The 24,257-nt window shown below is 35.9% G+C and overlaps 1 protein-coding gene across 1 annotated transcript in view; it reads right to left on the reverse strand.

Annotated features, from left to right (window-relative positions):
- Window positions 1–24,257, reverse strand: part of BANK1 (B cell scaffold protein with ankyrin repeats 1) — a 307,751-nt gene that overhangs the window by 144,007 nt on the left and 139,487 nt on the right. Inside the window, exon 7 of the mRNA XM_042935819.1 lies at window positions 16,892–17,088. Within this exon, the coding sequence (XP_042791753.1) occupies window positions 16,892–17,088 (197 nt within the window). The remainder of the gene's footprint in view (window positions 1–16,891; window positions 17,089–24,257) is intronic.

Here is a 24,257-nt window from a genome sequence, read left to right on the forward strand (position 1 = left end):
ACTCTCAAAAACAACTATTAAAAAAAAAACCATAATAGCCACTAAATCATTCTCCCTTTACTCCTCCCTATTGCAGCCTATAAGCATATCACATACACAACTGAGTCTACTCATCTAGTTATAACTGGGTAGTGATAGCAAAAGACCCATTTTTAAATAAGTAAGCTGTAGGGCCACAGTCTCATTTGTTGAACATAAAACCGTTTCAAAAGACTCAGCATACCCCTTAAACTGCTAATGAAGCAATTTTATAATTCAGTCTGGAAGCTTCACCATAGCAAATGCTAACACATGCTCAGTCCTCTTTGGGCAATAAAAGATCCTATGCCCTGTGCTCACTCCTTTGCTTTTGGCTCTTGGCTTCACATTTACACTGGGAGCTTGCTGATGGCACCCAGGCCCTAAAGCGGGGTTCACAATATTTATGCGGCTGTAGTGAGACACACTATGAGATGCCAGCTTTTTGGGAGCCAACCGGAATGGATGAGAAGACTCAAATCACTGTAAACAAGCCAGCAATAATGACAGGAGAAGCCTGACTGCTGAGTGGCAGGGTCTCACAGAGTTTATAAAAGTGTCCACAGTCACGACACTATCCACTTGGCAGCCTTTCAGCACTGTTACGAGGTCTGGGTAGAATTGTTTTCTGTCCTGGACACTTTCCATTAAACTTGGAAGGCAGAGCTGTCACTCTTTCAATAAAGATTTGACCTTCAATTGTTATCTACTTGATGTTGCTTTATTTTTGCAATAATTTGTTTCCGTCTCCATGTTACATTGTGCTACCTAGCTCAATATTCTTTTTGACAGTCATCATTGTAACATTATATATGCTAAATTATTTTTAAAATACATGTGGGTCTAAATTTGATGCTACATTTGTGAAGAGATTGCAACATAGCAGTGAGAACAGCTGGGAAAACACTGGCAAACACTCACTTTTTTTTTTTTTTTTTATTAGGGTACAGATACAATAGCCTTTTGTATTAGGACCAAACATACTGATGCACCAACCATGTGAAACCTTGCCCCTCTGTAATATGATTTTCTTCCAATGACTGGTTTTCTCTGAAAAAGAAACTACTCCTCGTGGCTGCTCATGTGCTTAACTTTTTTTTTTTTTTTTTTACCTGATTCTCTTCTGATCATTGAATATGCTATAGTTACTCCAACATAAATAAAATTCTTAATCTTGCTTCCATTAGTTTCTCCAAATAATCTCCCTTCCTATAGCCCTAGTCCCACCATGGGCCATTATTTATGATAAATTTCGCAACAGCCACTTGCCAATAATTCATGACATTTGTATGTCTAGAACTCGTGCTTACATTTGAAGAGGAGCGGAGTTTTTGGTGTAACTGATTTATACCATAAATTGTGGAGGGAAGAATATTTTTCAGGGTACATTCTCCAGATGATATTATGGTATCTCCATAGCACAGGCCATTTCAAAATCACAGGAAAAGGAGTACAATAATGCCATACATCCCTATATAAACACCTTTACCAGATACATTTTAATGATTACTCTTATCGCAAAGCTTTATATTTAGTCTTAGGCTATCATTTTTGCCCATCCACAAAATCTATTGTTTTGCTTCTTATCTACATTTGAGGGATAGGCTTAACTCTATGTTTTATCTCCTCTAGTACATGTATATAGTTCCCAGAAGAATGGGTGGTCTCATCTTGTTTCTTCTTTCAGAAATGCAAAATATGTTATTGACACGGAGGAAAGACACCTCATTAAAGTAGGACACAGCCACTTAGGGGATGATACGTACTACGACATAAGCTATAATTTCATCTTCAGTTTTATTTCCAGAAGCTGTTCAAGCTGAGCTCTATGGCAATGATGGTGGTGACAGTTGAGTCTTGAAAAATGGGAGCCCTCCACCTTCTGACATACTACAACTTACTAAAATATTTAATTTATAAATACTTAAGAAAATGGAATTACAATAGAGCAACTAATCTGAAACCATAAAAAGGTCCCCTTAGAAAAGTCCAAATTCTGACTTCATAGTCAGTGGAACTGGGAGAAATTTTATGAACACATTCAGACTGTTAAATTAATTACACAAGGGTGCCATTAGACTGAGGTGGCTCCAATGTCACAGTGGCCTACTTTTGGCAAACTAAAATCTACATCTGCAAATGTTTCAAAGATGCAAAATTAAAACCTATGGACAACCAATAACAAACAGCCAACTAAGCTTTAGGCTATAGCCAATCAATAACTTCCTTGCTTGGCTTCCACCTTTCCTCTATATAAGTCTCTCCCCCAGCTCCTGTCAGTGGAATGCTCCTAACCACTTCCAGTTTTCCTGATTCCAAACAAATGTTGCTCAAAAAAACTATGAACATTTTTAATATGCCTCAGTTTGTCTTTTATCAAGACACTTATACGGATCTTCTTTGACTTGAAATGGGATTATGCTCCAATAAACCCATCACAAGTTGTAAAGATCGTGGGTCAGAAATGTATTTAACACACCTACCACACATCCTAGATTGGCCTAGCCTACCTTGCATATGCTCAGAACACTGATATTAGTCTACAATTGGAAAAAGTCATCTAACATGAAGCCGACTTCATAATAAAGCACTGAGTATCTCATGCAACTTATTGAATATTGTACTAAAAGTGAAGAACAGAATGGTTGCACGGGTACAGAATAGTTGTAAGTGGATTGGCTGTTCACCCTCGTGATGAGATGGCTGACTGGGAGCTGCAGCTTCCTGTCACTGCCCGGTGAAGGGGTTTGGGACATTCCCCCCAGAATGTACCACTTTGGCATATGGATTATTTTGAACCAAGGGCAACTGAAACCCTGGGGGCTGGAGAGAAACTTCTGCTTCTCCCTTGATTATATCGAAGAAGCTAAATTGGGTGTCTTTCCCAGAATAAGGGTTTTTAACAGAGATAAATTTTATCTGAATGATCCGTCTGTATGGCAGGGCAAACATCTAATTACCAAACATCTCTTCTTACTGTCCTGTGAAGTGCATTCCTTTCCTCTGAAATCCCAGACTGCTAACCCCTCTTCCTTAGTTCAGAAGGACATATATACCTCATTTTGCCTGAATATCTTTGGAGTTTCCATGTCTGTGCGGATTCTCCATATGTGTGCTATTAAGTCTGATCTTCTCCAGTTAATCTGTCTCACGTCAATTGGATTCTTAGTCCAGCTAGAAGGACCCCCGAAGGGGGCAGGAATTCTTGCTCCCTGACATTAGCATTGTACTGCATATCGCTAGCCTGGGAAAAGATCCAAATTCAAAATTTGAAGTATGGTTTCTACGGAATACATATCACATTCTCACCATTGTAAAGTTGAAAAAGCATTAAGTTGAATCACTGTAAGTCAAACCATTATAAGTCAGAGACCCTCTATACAGACAAATTCACATCGTTATAGAAGCATATATAACATGGCCATTGTTTAAATTCTGTTTAACATATCCACTTGCCAAAGGAAATCAGAGAGAATATGGAAAAAAGTCGATTCCATGTTTACTGAGATTACAGTGTGATGAGCTGAAAATCTTTTGCCAGTATTTCTTAAAGGGCAGTTCTACTAGCATTTTGGACAGGCCCATTCTTCACTCATCTACTGACAGTCAGTAAGACTCTTCAGGTATCAAAATAGGTTGTCCACTTTCCCACACACCTTTTAGGAGTTATGTAGAAACCACTACAAAGCTCTTAAACAAACTGCATTTTCTTTTAAGGAAACATTTTAACCAATTCTCATATTTTCCTAGAACAATTTTAGTAAGCTATTCCTGAATTGTTATGGATTTTTATTGCTTGTCTGTGGCCCATTTGTCTGCTCCTCCCTTTCTGCCTTCTGGGGCTCTGCCTGCCTCTCGCTTCCTTTCTCATACTCCAGCTCCTTCTCCCCTCATGAGAAGAACTCAACACCTGGTCACAGCCCCAACAGCAAACAGCAACATGACAGGATTAATCTAGCACTCAAAGTATTTCTCATCTTGATTTGTACCATTGAGTGATTGAGAAAAAAAATTCATAGAAAGAAATTTAAAATAAAATGAATACTTGTATTAGTCAGGGTTTTCCAGAGAAACAGAACCAACATGATGTATGTGTGTGTGTGTGTAATATATATATATATGTGTGTGTAATATATATATATATATATATATATATATATATATATATGGGACTAGAGTCCCATAATGTGTGTGTAATATATATATGTATGTATATATGTATATGTATATATATGTATGTATGTATATATGTATGTATGTATATATGTATATGTATATATATGTATATATATGTCTGTATATACATATATACATATATGTAATATATATGTATATGTAATAATATATATATGTAATAATATATAGGTAATATATGTAATATATTACATATATATGTAATATATAGGTAATATATACATATTATGTATATGTATGTAATATGTAATATATATAACATATATATGTAATAATATATAATATATATGTAATATTATATATATGTAAATATATATATATATATGTATTACACATTATTATAAGGAACTGGCTCACACAGTTACAGCTGGAAAGCCCCAAGATCTGCAGGACTTGTCAGCAAGTTGGAAAAGAGCTGATGGTGTAGCTCCAGTGCAAATGCCAGCAGGCTTAAGACCCAGAAAGAATTTCTGTTTCAGTTTGAGTTCAAAGGCACGAAAAAGCCAAAGTCCCAGTCCAAAGCAGATTCAGTGTTTTTGTTCCGTTCAGGCCTTCAACAGATTGGGTGAGGTCCACACTCATTAAAAAGAGCAATATGCTTTACTCAGTCTGTCAATTCAAATGTTAATCTCACCCCAAAACACCCCTGCAGACACGCCCACTTGACTTTTGATCAAATATCTAGGCAAAACCCACTGTCCAGGCAGGTTGACATAAAAGTAGCCATCACAATACTCTTGAGAATCAATAAAACTATAGTGATAGAGTAGTTCAGAAAAACAGCAAAGTCATTAGCTCTTTTAATTTGACCTACTAAAACTAGATTTGGTCTTTTCTTTTTCTATATTTTTGAAGGTGCTTTAGTCCGTCTGCATAGAACACAGGTGAAACTGAATTTGGACCCAGATTTCCATTTGAATTGAATCCTGTGTGATGTACTACAATAACTTTATGAAGATCTGTCAGATTTATAGTGGGATAAACTATTAGAAAACACACTAAAAAAAAGGTTAAGTGTACCTTCCCTAAGTATTGAGAGATAGTCTAGTACAGTGTTAAAGAATGCAAGCTAGAGTTATACTGCCTGAGTTCAAGCCTCAGCTCTACCTCTTACTTGCTGTGCGACTTTGGGCAGTCAGTTAACCACTCTATGCTACATTCCTTTATCTGTGAAATAGGAGTAATAAAACATAGCTGTTATCATAAAGCAATGAAAGAGCTATCAGTACATAGCAAATTCTGTGTAAGTTTTTGCTAATTTTTTTTTTGATTCTTACACTGACGTGTTCTTTTTCCAAAGTACTTAACTGCTTATTGGAGATTGCATATGGGGGTAAAATTATGGCAGAATGTGAAGGACAGATAATAAAGAACACTTTACTGTCTATCCCTCCATTTAAATGTGAGCTCACGGAGGAGTGACTTGTCTGGCTTTATTATTGCAAATACAGTAATATGCAACATAGAGTTCATGCTTAGCATTTATAGAACTAATTCTTTTTCACGTTGTAAATACATATACTACACATATATGTATATGTGTGTGTGTGTGAAAGACAGCATCTACTGAGATAGCCACCATGATGCGTATGGCAGATTCAGTGGTGAATAAGTGTATACTTCTGTGGAATTTACAGTTCTGTGGGACAGATGTTAAACACATATCCACATACATTAATAAGATGTACTGTCATCAAATTTATAGTGTGATAAAGGAAACAGATTCTAGGCTTGAATTTATTAATATGTTAATTATATCAACACTGATTATGTTATAAAAACACCATGAAATCTAATATTAAGTAGAAGTCTATATTTATAATATATGATACTAAGCATAATGTGACAAATTTCCATTTTTTATAACTAGATTTCAATTGAATTTTATTTTTTAATTAAAAATGTTCATGGCATTTATCACGTTCTGAAATTACCTTGTTTGTTTATTCATTTACTATCTCTTCAAACCAATTAGAATATAAGCACCAGGAAGGCCTACCAACATTAGCTTAAAGTTGCTAAATGCCAATCTCTACTATTCAAATTATGGCCACTCAAGTTTTTCTTGGAACTGAAAACCTCTGATGACTTAATAAGTAGAAAACAGACTAAAATAAAACATAACAAACGTTAATTCCCTGTTTGAGAAAATGTTACAGTATAACCTGTTTAATAGAAAATTTGATGAATATTATTTGCTAAATTCAGGAGTGATATCCAAAAACAGGAAAGAAGAAATTCATAATTGGACTATTCATGTGTCATATATGTAATTTTTAAAATAAAATACTCAGTGTTAAAATAGCACAAACGGATTGAAATATTAAAATATGGTCATGTGGGGGTGCCTGCGTGCTCAGTCGGTTAAGCGTCTGACTTCGGGTCAGGTCATGATTTCATGGTTCGTGGGTTCAAGCCCCATGTCAGGTTCTGTACTGACAGCTCAGAGCCTGGAGCCTGTTTCAGGTTCTGTGTCTCCCTCTCTTTCTATGCCCCTCCCCAACTTGTACTCTTTCTCTCTCAAAAATAAATAAACATTAAAAAATATTTTAAAAAATATGGTCGTGGTGAAGTTTAAAAAGAATGATAAGCAGTATAATTCCAAAGGCCTTTCGTATACATAATTTGAACCTTACAATATTCTGACATTCAACAAAGTAGATTTCAGAGAAAAATAAAAGTACAGGGTTTTCTCTGTTCTCCTTCCCTCCTCTAACAATCCTGTTATATCAGGTGCAGAATGAGTGCTCAATAAATAGGGGGAAATTATTATAATGGTAATAATATGATGATGAGGTAGACATTCTATTTGGAAGCATTATATGGACATAATTTTTGGAATGCCAAGGAAAGAGCACATAAGGAGATTGGAGGTGATGAACTGGTTCACTCAGTGAGTACTTATTATTAAAATCTAGATCACTTATGGCTCCCTTTGTGCCCATCCCCTTTCTCTTCCACTTTTATAGTCCAGGCTAAAATTGAGAAGAATGATTCTAATCATTATAGAATTCATGTGGTGATACCCTAAAGTTAGTAGGTTCTTATTATTTTTATGGCTAGTCATCTCTTTTGGAAGCCATCTGATGAGGACTCTGGCTCCAAATTTCACCACCTCTCCAATTTATGAGCCTCCATTTCCCAAAATGTAAAATAAGCAGCCGTCCCTCAGAGAGTACTGGAGAACATGGAACAGGGAAATGTGGATAAAGTCTCTAGCCCAACCCAATACATAACAATAATCACCTCCAAGCCTTCCCCACTCCCATAGTGCAGTTGTAATCAAGCTGCAGGCGTGTTCAGCAATGCGGTCCAATACTGCGGTAATGAACCAGATTGCTCGGATGACTGGCATTCTCCCCACCAAATGCAAGATCGATTGATTCAATATAAATCTATGCAGTAACCCATTCTTGTAATAGAGAGTTCTCATTAAGAAAATGGATTAATTGGCTTACTGATATTTTAGCGAGAGCCAGATTTGAATAAGTGGACTCGGCAGTACTGAGAAAAGCAAATTCAACACTAATAAAGGGAGAAATGTGCCTGTTTGGGCTGAAGTCTCAGCCACAGGCTCAAATTGAGGATTTGGGTTTAAGATTTGTCAATGTGAGTGGACATTAATGTCTGACAGATGAAAACACTCTAATTTTTACCCCTGGCAGCTCACTTTCTCTCCAAGACACCCATCCCAGCTGGAGGGTGCATGTGCGTCTCCTCCCCTGGAAGATTTCTGCCAGAGATTCCGAACCACTAGTCACGGAATGTGTGTCTGATATAGAATATGCTTCGCACTTGTTTCCACACACAGCTAATAAGACATATTTGGGACAAACTAAGAGCAAAATATTCACTAGAACCATTCCCAAAGTATCACGGAGCTCATGTGTCATTAGAAAATTCTATCTTAATCTCTCGTCTCCTAGTGAATCGCTGTTCCATCTTTTCAATACTTGGAAAGACTTTATTATGATTAATTTTAAGGAGAAATATATACATATACATACATAAATGTACATACACACATATCATTCATATCAGCATCTTTCTTGTCCTGTTTAAGAGATTTGGGCAGTGCTTTCTCACCTTTTCAGAACCATTAATTTTTCTCTCTCTCTTGGTCATTCCCATTAACTTCCAAGCATGTAACTTCTTCAGTCTTTACAAAAATGAAAAAGAAATACGTCTGTTGACCTACAAGCTACAATACCTCTTCTCTGCTTACCTTCACAGTAAAACACCTTGAAGAACTGCTATATACTCATGATCCCCCAGTTTCACTCTTTCTTTCCTTGCTTGACTCTCTGTAGTCATGTCAAGGGTTTGTAACCTCTCCCATACCTCTGACTGCATCTCCCTCCCTCAGAAGACACCCCACAAACTGCTCTTGATGGCCACAGTGCTAAACCCAAAGGTTGATTCTCTGTCCTTATCTCAATTAACCTGTCAGTAGCATTTCACAGTTGACTACTCTATCCACTCTGTGAAATTGTCTTTCCCCCTTTGGCTTCAATGTCACTAGACTACCTGGTATCTCTTTCTACCTCAAGGGCTAGTGCTCATTGTTTTCTGCTGGTACCCCCTATCACCTCAACTTCTAAACTTTGCAATATCTAATAGGTATTTAAATTGTAACACATCCAAAACCAAACTGCGGATCTTCCCCAGCACTTCACACAATCTTCATCTCGGTACATAGCAAGCAATTCATTCCTCCTACCAAAATCCTTGGAGACATCAGCAACTACCAACTTCTTTTCTATATTGTTGCCAAATAATCAGTAAACCTGTTGGCTTTCCTGTAAAGTGCTAGAATATTTCATATCTGACCACTTTTGACAGTCTCTGCTACTGTTACCCTAGTCTAAACTGCTCTCATTTTGTCATGTATCCTCTGTATTACTGGGATGGTCTCTAATCCGTGCTTATCCCTTCTGCTCTTGCCCTGTAAAGTCTATTGTCAAAGCAGCAGCTAGACAGTTAAATCAGAACATGCCATACCTCTCTTCAGAACTCCTTAATGGCTTTCATTCTCCAAAATTCATTCTCCTCACCATTGCTTATACCACCCTACAGATACTGGCCTTTGTTACCTTTCTGAGCCGATGACTATTCTCTATCTCACTGACTCTGCTTCAGTAACATTTGCCAACTTGTTCCTTTATGGACATGCCAGGCACATGCATCTCTGGGTCTTGGCATTTGCTGTCCTGGTTTTCTCTTATTGGAACATTTCCCCTCCAGATATCTGCATGACTTTCATAGGTTTCAAGTGGTCACCAAAAGGCTACCTTTTCAGCGAGGACTTCTCCGACTACTCATTTCAAAATCGCTGCCCCAAATTCCCCCCACATACCACCCAAAACAAGGTGGTCCTTCCTATTTCTTCTCATTCTTAAACACTAATGTCCATCTGAACACGTTATATGTTCTAATTATTTATTTGTTTATGGTCTGTCTTTTTTCCCATTAAAGTTTAAATTTCATGATTACAGGAGTTTTGGTCTGTTTTGGATTCCCAGTGTTTAGAACAATACCTGACACCTAATAGGTACGCAATAAATATTTGTTGAATCAATGAACTGATTTGCCAAATTAAAATCAAAGAGGCTATTGATTTCCTGGCTCAAGTGAAAGTTGATTAATTTATTTAAAAAAAATTTTTTTTAACGTTTATTTATTTTTGAGACAGAGAGAGACAGAGCATGAACGGGGGAGGGGCAGAGAGAGAGGGAGACACAGAATCGGAAGCAGGCTCCAGGCTCTGAGCCATCAGCCCAGAGTCCGACGCGGGGCTCGAACTCATGGACCGCGAGATCGTGACCTGAAGTCGGACGCTCAACCGACTGCGCCACCCAGGCACCCCTGATTAATTTATTTAAAACAAACCCAAGAATTTAGCCTTCAACTGGTACCATCTATTTTCCTTTTACGTTATATTTTTGGAGGCAAAATAAGTCAGACATAATCTTTAATTTCTCACATCCACATATATCACAAGGAAGGTGTTGCTACATAAGGAGAAATGAAGAAATCATATTGCTTGGCTCAGAGCTATGATATTTGATGAATATTCTTTTTAAAAAATACATGTAGTTATGCACTTTTCTCATATGTAATCTGACCTTGGAGAAGGCTTTATATAATGTAGAAGGAAGCCACACCACAACACGAGTAGAGAAGTATATATTCTGTCTACATTGAATTACATCAAACACCTTTTTTATCATCAAGCATCGAGAATGACTGAAATTCAAAGCCTACTTATGGTGGCTAAATGGTCTTTAAAGTCCCTTGCGACCCTGTGTGTTTATAATCATTTATCCTCTAATTTCTCAGAAACCTTCTAAACTTGAGTTCTTTTGTTTTTCTCTGGCTTCTTTAAGACAAATTAGCTTGTATAGAAGAGACTAGTCTAGAGATGTCACTTCCATGCCTGCTGGTCAAAAGGAAATGCAATTTCAGTGAGTGTAAACTTCATCACACATGTTAATTAGAGCAATCAGTATCGACACCATAGCTTTAGAGAGTAGACCTCATGAAATAAACACAATGACATTATGCTTTCAGGATGAAATTCTACAAAAGCAAACGAATTGAAATTTCATTGGGAAAATATGAGTCTTGGCAATTCTTCTCTATTAGCCACCATGAGTATGGGTGTGACCCTTGTTAGGATTCTGGAGACTGCCAGTGGCTGAAGTAAATACATCAAAGATAACGATGCTTGCAAAATTGAACTGGAGTCTTAAGTCAGGAGAAAGACCCAAGTTAAAGACAACGACTGAGTTATTAGACACAGGAAAAGCTTGTGTAGGAAGAACTTTAGCTGTTGGGGTAAGAGAAGAAACTCAGAAGGAGTCAGTGGACATTTAGAAAGATGGCATGGTCATGGAAACCCATGCGAAGGCCTAAGCCAAAGGACACGTACGAGGAATCCAACGGATCAGATCCATGATAGATTATTCACGGCATTTGACAAAAGAGCTTCAGAGTGAAGTTAAGAGATATTTATTTCAGTTAACTCTGATACTGAAAAACAGACTGAAGAGAAAGAGCTTTTGGGAGTGTGTACCTGTGTGTGCATGCACACATGTGTGCATATCTATATTTGAACATGTTTGTTCAGGGAAGAGTCAATATAATGGGAGAGATTAAAGGATGCAAAAGAAAGAGAGGGTATGATTGATGCGGAGAACTAAAGTTGATATAAACAACAATAAATCGAAGGAAATGGGTGAATAAAATATCATTTATTGTGGATCTACTATATATTTAATACTTTCACATTTATTTCATTAAGTCCTAAAAACACCCTGTAAGGAATTTTCCGTTTGCAGATAAAGAAATGGAAGCTGAGAGAAAGCAAAGAGATTGTCCAAGGATGCAAACTTGGTATTTGATGAAGTTAGAATTCAAATCCAGAGCTGGCTGAATCCTGAGGCCCGAAGTGTAGAGAAAAATGGAAAATTTGGCAAACAAGCGAGGGGAGTTCAGGGAGTTTAACAGGATGTTTAGAGCTCAGAGTTAGGGTATTAAAACTGGGTCTGTGGACTTGCAGAAGGGTAAAACTCTGTAATAGCCACTATGGTGCATTTAATGGGATTTTAGAAAGAGGTTGCTAAGTAGCTCCAAAAGCATAACAGAGAAATGAATTTGTAATGCATGCAGTTGAGTGCAGTTATGTGACTTGTTCCAGGTTCTTTAGTTCTAACACAACATCAATACTGAACAAAGGCCAGAATTCTAAAATGTACTGTAGGCTGGCCTATTAAAAACATATACTGAAGATAGCAGTTGGGATAATTTAGAATTCTCTAAAACTAAACTTAAAAAAATCCTGAATGGAGAGAGAATATGACCAATTATTTTATTTACATCATGGGACCTAGTTAAGGATATTATTGGTTAAGTGAGATCAAACAAGCCCTTAAAGTTGACACTTACCTTCTGCTCCATCATTGAGTAAATACATGCTGAGCACCTCCAGTGCCCCTAACAGTGGGAAGGGAAGGGAGCCCATTACCGATTATCAGCTTCTAGACTTGTAAGAAAGAAGAACTACATTGGCAAAGCAGGGTGTGCAGCTACTTAGACAGAATAAGTATATACTAATATATACTAAATTAAATGAACACTCTACCAGAGAACAAATAGTATATAAAGCACCAAGTGAGCAATACTAAGACTGAGGGAGATAGTCAAGAAGAGTGATGTTCACTGGCCTAAACATAAAGTCTAACTTCTGAGTGACAGGTTCTCCACAGCAGTCAGTCCATCATTGCCTAATACAGGGATTCTCAAAGTGGTTTAACATCTACCTTTCTGTACCTTCATTCCAAACCCTGGACCATTTGAAAAAGTTCAGGGTCATTGTCGGTCAGCCAGACACTAGAGGGCAACAGCCCCCTCCCCCTCACACACACACACACACACACACACACACACACACACACACACACAAGCCCACTGTCCACAGAGGCAAACAGCAGTGTTAGATTAAGTCAATGAGAGCAAGATGTTATAGGAATCTCATCACAGATGAAAACAATAGAAAGATTCCCAGTGAAGAGTCTGTCTGAAATTGCCAGCTAGAGAAAGTACATGGAAAGCTGATTTTGTAATTCCTAAATTTTAATGAAATGATTTATGATTAAGATCTTATTAACATATACATAAAACTACATAAGTGAACACTGTGGTGGAAGAAAAAAGATAATCAGTCTGAATGCTGTTCCTAAGAGAAATAAACATATGTTCTCCAATTCCATGCCAGCCAATAGAGGAGGATATATCTCCCTGTCCATTTACATAATGATGTCATCATTTTGTTAAGTGTTTTAAACTGATGGAGATGGGTGGGGTGACATATTCAAGATAATATAAGGAAGTACGTGCTTAAAAGAAATTCTAATTTTTGCTGCATACTTTATATTGACTCAGAGACTATGTCTTTATCTGTGGCCAAAGTTTCAGCTTATTTTCAATTTTTCAGGCATTTTTTATTTAAAAGATAACATTTCAGAGGACTGAATTAATTGTCAATATTGCTATTTCTTATTTGAAATAGTCTGGGATCTCCTCTAGAACTTTGTTAAGTAAATCGTGGCTCACTCAATTGTAGATTTAAGCACCAACCCTTATCCTCTTGGTCCATCCACCTTTCATAGTAATTTTCTGAGGAGACGTTGTCAGAAACTGAAAATAGAGTAGTTTATTTGAAAGACCTTATGGATTTTAGAAATATATAGTATTATTATCTATAATAGTACTGAAAACATGAAAAAAAAGTATAGGTATTAATTAGATAACATTATGAAAGCTATCTGTTCACAATAGATTCCACTTATAGATTGTGTATAAATTATTAACTTCTCAAAGGAAAAATGTCATGAAGAAATTAAGAGATGTTATTTGAGCCTTCTCCTTTTTTTTTTCTTTTCTCTTATTCTTCAAATAGTTTACATTAAGATAGGGAGGGCATTTTGTTTGTGAATGCTTGCCAATGGTTCTTTTTTTTCCCTGTGTTTTAAAAAATCACAATTGGCTTTTTCCTTCTACCCATTTTATTCAAACATATCATGTTGTAATTCTCTGTGAAATCCTAAAATTAAGAGTGTTTCACTGATGGGCAATGAGGAAGAATTGAACATATCAGTCAGTTAGTTGGGGGCAAAATATGTTTGAAATTAAAAATATGTATTTCTTCTGCACAGAAGTATGGTTCATTGGATTGTAAACCTCAAACCTGAATGAATATCAACTTCTTTCAACCATTCTGAAACAATAGTTAATGGAAAGTGGTTTTTTTTAAAGGAAAGTTTGAACATGTATGTGACAATCTAGATTTATCAGTGTGATTATAACATTAAAGCTATGTAAATATTGTTAATGAAACAATAAAGTACTGTAGCAGCCTAATGAGCTTGTATATTTTTTTCTCTATCAGGTTCAGATATACTCTTGAGAGACTTAGTTACCATAATTTCAATATAAAATTTCAACATGTGTTTCTCTGGCTTTCATTAAGGAGATAAGATATTTGGATTTATTTTAAATAAAATTGATGATTAGAAGAATAGTCAGAAAAGTAAATCAATAGGAAACACACTTTTTGATGTATGTCACAACCTAACAGATATATTCCCATTTTCTTTACCACACATTTGCAAAAAGGTCTTTGGTAGCTTGAAAAATTATTGTACCTAATTATCCATAACCATAATATACCTTTATAAAACTGCTGTCCCTTGCAACAGTTATAGTCACTTCCTTACTGACATCAGAACACTCACAAAGTAACTGATGTAACCTGTTTATAATGGCAATGTCCACTATGGACATTCTGACAAAATGTAATAGCTCACGAAGAAACAAAATATATAACATCATTTAATAAGTTTTATAGCATAATTATCAAGTATAACTGCAGAATTAGAATGCAGCCATTATAAAAGAGTGAAGAGTCACCTACAGGCAGTGATTATTATCTATGTTATCCATACTAATCTATGAACAGAATCTCTCCATTACAAATGAGTACCTCTCATGTTTTGAGAATGTTATCTAATTAACACCTGTACTTCTTTCATGTTTTCAGTACTACTATGGATAATAAAACCATAATGCCATCAACTTGAATCAGTGCTATTACTGCAAGAGCAGAGATCAAATATCCATGTGATGTGAGAGAAAAAGAAAATTATTTCCCATATCCATCACAATCCTACCTTTGAACTTAACATTCCTATCTACTGCCATTATTATCTAGTATCATGTTATTTATGGGGCACATGCAGTTTGCATGAAGCTGCATCTGTTAAAAGGGGAGTCTTCACTGGAGAACGAGAAGTGGAAGCCTTACTCTTTGAAAAAAAAATCAGAGCTTATGTTAGAAAGTAACCCTGGATGCTAAAGACTTTCACAGGCTTTCTTTTTTCCTTTCCTTTCCTTTTCTCTTTTCTTTTCTTTTCTTTTCTTTTCTTTTCTTTTCTTTTCTTTTCTTTTCTCTTTCCTTTCCTTTCCTTTTCTTCTTTTCTTTTCTTCTTTTTTAGAGAGAGAGAGAGAGTGAGTGCATGCACAAGCATGAGCAGGGGAGGGGTAGAGAGGGAGAGAGAGTATCTTAAGCAGGCTTCACGCCCAGCACAGAGCCTTATGTGGGACTCAATCTCATGACTGTGAGATCATGACCTGAGCTGAAATCAAGAGTCGGATGCTTAACTGACTAAGCCACCCAGGCGCCCCTTCCACAGGAAATTTTAACTTAAGTCCACCAGAGGTTAAAAATTTGAGAATAAGGTTGTAGAGAATTGAGACAGGCAACCAAGATGGACTGCACAACAGTACTGTAGGCAATGACGCAAAGCTGAATTGATTCATTAGCTTACCTGAGACAGATACCATACCATTGGTCAATGGCTATATAGAGTGGATAATTACTAAAGTGAATGCACTCATCATATATGTGAGAATCACTATCTAAAATCTTTTCAGGAATAAAAATAATTCTTATTCACGATTTGAAGGACATAGAATAATAATAAGTACTTTTAAAAATTTTGTTACAAACCCTAATTTATGTATTTATTTATTTTTGTTTCTGTATTTATTTTAAATAAAAGCAAAAGATATCCTATTGTAATTCATTGTGAATGATATCCATGCTATTCTGGTAACTACTTTGTTATTTCTTAAAAGTGGGGAAAAAGTTAGATTGGTTGTCATTTGACTCTCTGGAATCCATAAATATGATTAGTTTATGGAAGTCCAGTATTACATTGACTTAACCTAATAATCAGAATGAATGGTAAAATGACCAGAAGCTACTCATTGTATTTCAATGTTCTTTATTAACTGTTCATTGGCAATAAAATTATTTATTTTATGAGAGTCAAAAGACAAATTTTGACATATTCGCCAATTATTTTCTTATGTTTTCCAAAGAGCCATCAGAAGCATAATTCACTTTCACAAGCAAAGTGTACATAACATTTCTCTTGTTACAAGAGAAAATAATTGCTCTTCTAAAGCTGATTATGAAAACACGAAATGTGTTCTATGTATTAAGGTAGTATCCCCTCCTTCAAAATCTTCCCTTGGTGGTATTCTTGCTAAAATCTAGACTAATATGCTTCTGAAATTTCAGGCTTTAACCTACATAATTAGGATGAGGGACTTAACAGCATGAGAAAAGGAAGCCCCTGTGAGAAACACATTTAAGTAACATGAATTAACTTTTTATTAAGTAGACTTTTTGAATGATTTTAAAAATGTATTCTTTTAACCTATCAATTATTCATCTAATTTCATGTGCCTAACAGTGTCTTACTTAGACTCCTGAATGAAAGAATAAATGTAATAGGGTTTCATTTCCTTCTCACCATCTCCCCTCCAATATGGAACAGGCTGTATAGAAACCAGAAAGACAAGCTTTTTAAAAGCTTTCTAGGGGAGGGAGCGTGGAGTCAGAGCTGGTTTATGGCGATGCTAAAACAAGCTGATCTATCTTGCAAAATGCTTTTTCAGGACCAAAAGACACTACAAACTAGCTGAGAAGCAGCATCATTCCCGAAAGAGTAATGTGCATACAGGCACGCACACACACACACACACGCGCGCGTGCAAACACACTTATTTTATAAAAAGCGTCCTAGAGATAAAATGGAAAAAAAAAACTTACTGAGAAGTCTTCAAAGATTTTCTTGAGTTCTTTGTGACCATGCCTTTCAGCGATATGTGCTGGATCTGAACCCTCCAAATTTTTCACCTTAGATGCCCAGGTTGCTCCTGAACATTGAAGCAAATGGATAGCTAAGTTCTTTAAACCAAATTTTGCTGCACAGTGGAGAAGGGTTGGAAGTTCCTTGAGATGAGTATCTGTAAGGATGAGAGGTAATAGGATTAATATGTTTTTATCATACCTGGAACTCCATAAGAAAAAGTTGAACACAATCTACTCCTAAAAGTAGTTCTCACAAAGCAGAACAGATTTTTGTGTGATTTTTCATCGGTGGTTTTAACAATGTAGCATCTCTTCCTTTCTATTTCTCATCTTACAATGAATATAAACTAATATTCTCATTAGTATTAATGCCTCACTCTTACTTGTGGGATAATTTTAATTTGGAAAGACACACCAACCTCTTAAATATAAAACAAAACAAAAATATCACATTGTAATAACTCCTTTTGAAGATACTTTGACATGAGGCAAATACTAAATAACAATATTAAATAGGTTCCTTTTTGTATTTTCTGCTGTCACGCCTGGTTTGCTTCCTTCTGAAGTTGAAATGGACACATAATTCCTGGAGGGGTTATATTAGATTCTTTCAAAAAGGAACTGCAACAGAAAATACAGGCGAGCACTTTTATGAACATCTTCAGTACGGAAATTTCCATCAGGATTTTACAGCTTTTGTATCAATGTTTTGGAGTTTGAATTTCATAATTAGTTATTAGCTATCAATTAGAAGTATTAATTATGCATCACTATAAAATGGTGAATGTAAACAGCTACCTCAGTGACAAAACACACACAGATGAGTGATGGTTTGTTATTAGTCTTTATTTTCACAACTAGCTAGAAAAAATGTGGTATAGAAACTACACATCAGCTTGCTTTAATAGCTGTGGCATTATCAGAAGCAAGCAGTGTGAAGACGTATGGCAACAGAAAGAAAGGTGTCAAAGCAAAAGTCAATTCTCTTCCATAGTGTTTTGGAAAACTGAATCTGGCCTCATTTTCCTCTTTGCTATATTGTAGGCTAAAGGGAAACAAAAGGAAAAGAGAGCAGAATTAGACTTTGAGTTTTCAATTCACCTGAGTGTCTTGGGGCACAGTAAATTAGTTTGTTGGTTTGCATGTTTTAACAGAAGACAAAACAAAAGAAAAACTTCCAGGATACATTAAGAACTTACTGTAAGGCAATATTTTACCCTTCAAAATGTGTTAGAACTAAACGGCTATATGTAAATCTGTGGTTATATTTCAATGATAAGTGCACTGGTCCCTTCTTATATTGTGTGCAGTGGGTCAAAATTTATCAAATATTTTATGAAGCTGAGCTTGTGAAAGCTGAAACTGTCTAAGGTAGGTACCATTTTCAAAATGAAAAATTATGTATTTTCTTAAAAAGGTATTAAGGTAGAATTTTTTATTTATTTTCATTAAAGGTCATTATAAAATATAATTTTCTGCTGTAATTAAACCAGGGCAAAATTAGGAAGAAAAATATTCACATGATAACATGAGATTTTTACATGCCCTGGGTCATCTCTCTCACTGCCACACCATACAATGAACAAAAAACATCATCACCTCCCAATCAATGCTTTACGCATTATTCCTGCACATTGCTATTCTGGTGAACTTTTACATCACTGTCAATACAGCTTAAAATGTTATTTTCATTAAATAAATGTTTAATCATTATAGGGATACAGTCACCTTTTCATGTCACCTACCTCCTGTCAGTGAATTCCTCAAGTTTAAGATAATATAATATTAAAAACAACAAACTTCATTAAGAATCTCTCTTGTGCATGAAAAAGAGTAACAAGTATTGTAACAAGCAGTCATGGTTTTCCAGGGTACCTTTCCTAACAGCTGTGCTGAACCATGTTTTCTGATACACAAATTAAGATTATAGTGATCATGCTAAAGATACTAGAGGTCTGAAGGTTGGCTTCTTTATTTTCCGTTTCTCTACTTCATTTTTAGTGGTAGCTTAAAATCCATTAATCTACTAGAAGGCTTTTTGAAGTTACAGACATGACAGAGCCTTAGACGGTATCTTTCCAGTTTCCTACCCAGTAATAGAATTGTATTCCCAGAGGCCATAAGAGATGATCTGGGTACTGCTTGCATACCACTAATGACAGAGTGCTCTTTACTTCCCAAGGCGGCCTGTGTTTTGGTTAGACAACACTGATTAGTGGATAATTACGACTTCTGTTGGGGTGAAATGTATTTCCTCTAAATTCTCATGTATTCTAATCCTTTGGGCAATATAGAACACGATAGCTACAAAGGCACAGGTATTTACTACGTGAACTTCAACAAGCTACTAATTATCTGAGCCTAGCCTTCTCTTCCAAGTCATAGGGCTATTGAGATAATTAAGTGACTTAACAGAAAAAGTGCCCAGGAAAGTGGCTGAAACATAGTAGGCATTCAATAAATATTAGTTTCCTCCCTTTATCTCTACTGCATCAAATAGTTTAAGGCATCCTTGTCCTAATTTATCTTTGTTCCAACATTAAAATCTCTGATTCTTTCCATTATTCCCAAGTACTAACCATCCTGAGAGCTTGACTCCAGAATAGTTGGTCCTTTACAAAACGATGAATCAGTTTTAAACCTGCTTAAACAATCATTTACAGCAATATTTTTCATTATCTTGGATCGGGTTATTTTGCCTGCTTATTTTCACTAAGTAGGAAATGCTCAGCCTGCTAATATACATGGTCAATAACTAAAAATTTCTAATTTAAGTTTTTTTTTTAATTAAAGCATGACAGAGTTAACCTTTCACAGAATTTGAAATGATGCAGAGGAGCTATGTTAGTTATTTTAATGTTAATTAAATCATGATCTTTAGCTTATTTTTGTAGAACATCAAATTAAATATACTCAGTATGTGCATATATTATATTTATATATATGTGAATAAAGGTATTCATGTCAATAAAGGTACCATTATGCTAAGAATTAGTTCCGGCTTTTAGGTATACTTTTTATAAAATCATACTTTTTCTATCTTCACCTTGCTTTGATTATTATGGGAATTTAAGACATGAATGGATTCCTCTGTATCTGAAATAGGCCTGTCCGTAATCACATAATCACTAATGTTTTTGTGTAAAGATATTTATGTTCATAGAGTTTATTTTTTTAAGTATAATTTAAATTTGCACTGATGAGTTTGATGAATTTTGACAGTTCTATACACCATGTAACCACAGCCGAAAATAAGCTAAAGAAAGCTTCTATTACCACAGAAAATCCTCTCATGTTCCCTTCTAGTCAATTCTCCACTTCAGAAGCAACTACCTGCTAATTTTTATCAACATAGGTAAGTTTTATTTCTTCTTGGATTTCATAGAAGTGGCGTCATAGCTACTTGTGTACTGCATTGCATTCTGGCCTCTATTTCTGATGAGAAGTCAGATATCATTTTTGTAATTGTTTTCCTGTACGGAATGTGCTTTCTCCAGCACAAACTCCCCACCCTCGCCCCCTTCCTCCTTCAACTACTTTTAAGATTTTATCTTTATTTTTGATTTTCAGCTGTTTAACTATGGTGTGTAGGTATGACATTTTTGTATTCATTCTTTTAAAATTATTAAAAATTTTTTTTAAATCCTTATTTATTTTTGAGAGAGAGAGAGAGAGCGAGAGCAAGCGGGGGGTAACAGAGAGAGAAGGAAACAGGATCTGAAGCAGGCTCCAGGCTCTGAGCTGTTAGCACAGAACCCGATGCAGGGCTTTAACTCAAAATCCGCGAGTTCGTGACCTGAGGCAAGTCGGACGCTCAACTGACTGAGCCACCCAGGCGCCCCTAAAACAATTTTTTTAAATGTTTATTTTTTGAGAGAGAGACAGAGAGACAGAGAGACAGAGAGAGAGAGAGAGAGAGAGAGCATGAGTCAGGGAGGGCAGATAGAGAGGGAGACACAGAATCCAAAGCAGGCTCCAGGCTCCGAGCTGCCAGCACAGAGACCGACGCAGAGCATGAATCCATGAACCCTGAGATCATGACCTGAGTCGACGCTGGACACTTAACTGACTGAACCTCTCAGATGCCCCAACATTTTTGTATTTATTCTGCTCATGGGGTGACAGGGCTTACTGAATCTGTGGACTGATGTCATTCATCAATTTTGGGTCATTCTTGGCAATTATTCCTTCAAATACTTTGTTGCCCCATTCTCTGTCACCGTTACTAAAGAAATACAATTATACATGTATTAGATTATCTAATATTATCCTATATAGTCTGGATCAGAATCAAGTCAAATTAATGTATAGATGAACTGAGCTATTTCTTTTTTTATGGCTTTATTTTGAATCTGGAGTTTTCATCTCTTTTTCAATTTGAATAATTTACTGTCTTCAAATTTACTGATTCACTTTGTTGTTTCTATAATGAAGCCCATCTAATTTTTAAATTTTTTCAGATATTGTCTATCTCTAGGATTTCCTTCTTTATTATAATTTCCATTTCTCTGATAAAATTGTTCTCATTTTACTCATGTTGCCTGACTTTGACAATACATTCTGTAACATATTTATCATAGTTACTTTAATGTTCCATCTGATAATTTCAACAACTGAAACACTTCTGTCTGCATCTAATCATTGTCTCTTTTCTTGACCAAGGGTCACCTTTTATTCCTTCTTCATATTTCTTGTAATATTTTATTGTATGCTGAGCATTGTATTAAAGAACCAAAGTAAATATCTATCCCCAGAATAAGGCACACTATTTCTTCAATCAGACAACTGACTCAAATTTATCTGTAGATGAGCTGAGCTTGGCCAATTTTGTGTCTTTACCTAGCTTCAATTACCAACTGGCCTCAAATATTTTGAGGGCAGGATCATAACTTTCTTCAGAACAGCTTGGGATCTGAGCCCTGGTGAGAATCTAGAAATCTCAGTTGCTGTACAGACTGGCTATCAGCTTTTGGGTCACTATATAATTCTCTCTTCTCTCCAGTTATACCTCCAGACTTCTTCACATCAGAGTACCTTGGATTTTATGGGACCTCCGTAGTACACTCAGTTAAGGAAGACTCCTTACCATCCCAATAGTTTGGAGGGATTTCTTCCAGCTTTTATGCCTCTCTGTATTTAGAACTTTCTTTCCATACGGTAAGAGCTTTGGTGGGATTTGTCTCAGCAAACCTGCCTCCCTTTCACTCTTCAGCAGCCACTAAGCAGGTCTTCAGGGAAGACTCAGACATGTTTTCCAAGGACTCCTCTCAGTTTTTCTGCCCTCCAGCTATTGGTATACTAGCTCTGTGCAGTTACAACAGCCTACAAAAGAGAGATAGTGGGTGATGCAGACCCACCCTGTAATTGGGGCTCTTTCGGATTTTTGTCCATCACACTAGCCTAAATATAGCCATTAAAATTATGCTAAATGTTCAGCTGCTTTCTCTTTATTCCTCATCAATACTTCTTTTTTTTTTTTTTTTTTACAAAATATAATTTATTGTCAAATTGGTTTCCATACAACAACACCCAGTGCTCATCTCAACAAGTGCCCTCCTCCATGCCCATCACCCACTTTCCCCACTCCCCCACCCCCCATCAACCCTCAGTTTGTTCTCAGTCCTTAAGAGTCTCTTATGGAGTTCTTATTGCTCTGTAAGGAACGAAGGAAGTCATAAATTTCTTCTTTCTTGTGAAAGCCTTGTCTCTTTCTGGAATTTAGTTCATTTAGATTTCTTTTGTCATTCACTTTCTGCTGAACTGATTTTGAAAATCATCTTGCTTGTTGTTGTTACAATGGAAGCAAAAGACTCTTGTGATGTTGCACATGGTAATGAGAAACAGAAGTCCTATTAATCTTAGCTCATACACCATTTAGCAATTTTCTTAAACTTACAGTATTTATTTTATAAACAGTTTATAATCTTACTTATTGGATTAAAATAATGGATTCCTTAAGAATATATAAAAGGCTTTTTAAAGTTTGCTTAATCTGCAGTGTACCTCTGCTTCATTTCACAGAAATTTTCATTGAATTAATCAAGATTCATTGCGTCTGTTTTTATTATCAGGTGTAAATAAGAAGCCACAATTCACACTAAAGAGTGGTCAATTTGATTTTGACTTTTTTTTTTTTTTTGGACAAAATAAATTTTCAGGTTTCAGTTGTTTCAACCAATGTCTGTTGAATGGTAATTTCAGAAGAGCAGAATTAAATGGTTTGGGGGTATTTTTCAAGGAAAATTCAATTTCACCAGTTTTGCAAATAAAAATTAATAGGTGAGTTGGCACACAGTAAAGAAATTGAGTCATATATTTATTTGTGTTGAGCCATTTCTAACAGTTCAAGATAATCCCTATAAAAGATGATGGCCAATAATTAGATTAAAGTAATCAAACCAAAGCTTTCAAAAGATTAACTTAGCTCACCAGAATAATAGAATGGGAATATATACCCAAGGTTAGAATATAAGCTTTAAAAATTTAAAAGATGACTACGCAAACTGGAAGCTCATGACCATGTAATCCATTTGTTCTCATAAATCACTATCTGGAATCATAAATATTTATTCACTCAAAGTAGAATGACCAGGTGGCCACCATAGGACAAAACAATGAAACACAAAACAAAGAGAAGATAAAAAGTCAGGAGATCTGCCTTCTAATCCCAGCTCAGCCACAAAATCTATAATGCTTAAGAAAGCTCCTTCATCTTCCTGGACCTTTGTTTCTTCATTTACAAAATTAGAGGAATGGGGACTTCTGATTTTCTTCTGGGTTAGAGGCCATGTCACAGATGGTTTTAGGGTCACTTTCCCTGGATGTTAATCGGATGCCAATTAAAGGAGTAAGGATGACATTTGCGAAAGTTGAAGAAAGGTAATAATTTTCATTCCTCTCATCAGAGGATTTGGAGTCTGATAAAATATTAGTATTTCTATGGGCTGTAAAGTGGAGCATTGCTGCATGTTGGAATCTGATTGCTCTGTGACAGGAGAAACACCCATGTGACATGTGAGGTGCCATTCTTCACATCCTGTCTTAACAGTAGACATATAATCCTATTTACTATTTCAAGCAACAAAAAATACTGCCAGGGTTATTATATTTCTAAAGCCTTGACAATGTAAATTGAATGCACAAGGGAAATAATGGTCTATCAAATCTCTTTGCTGCAGTTTTGTTATTATCTTTTGAATTACATAAAATAAGAGTGGGAAGTGCATAGATACACATTTTAGTATGAACCTCAATTTTGTATTCACCTCCTTAATTATTCCCATTGCATTCTTGTCACTAAAATAGTCTCTTAAATATTTAAGAG

The sequence above is a fragment of the Panthera leo genome, chromosome B1 (assembly GCF_018350215.1).
Source record: "Panthera leo isolate Ple1 chromosome B1, P.leo_Ple1_pat1.1, whole genome shotgun sequence".
Classification (NCBI taxonomy): domain Eukaryota; kingdom Metazoa; phylum Chordata; class Mammalia; order Carnivora; family Felidae; genus Panthera; species Panthera leo.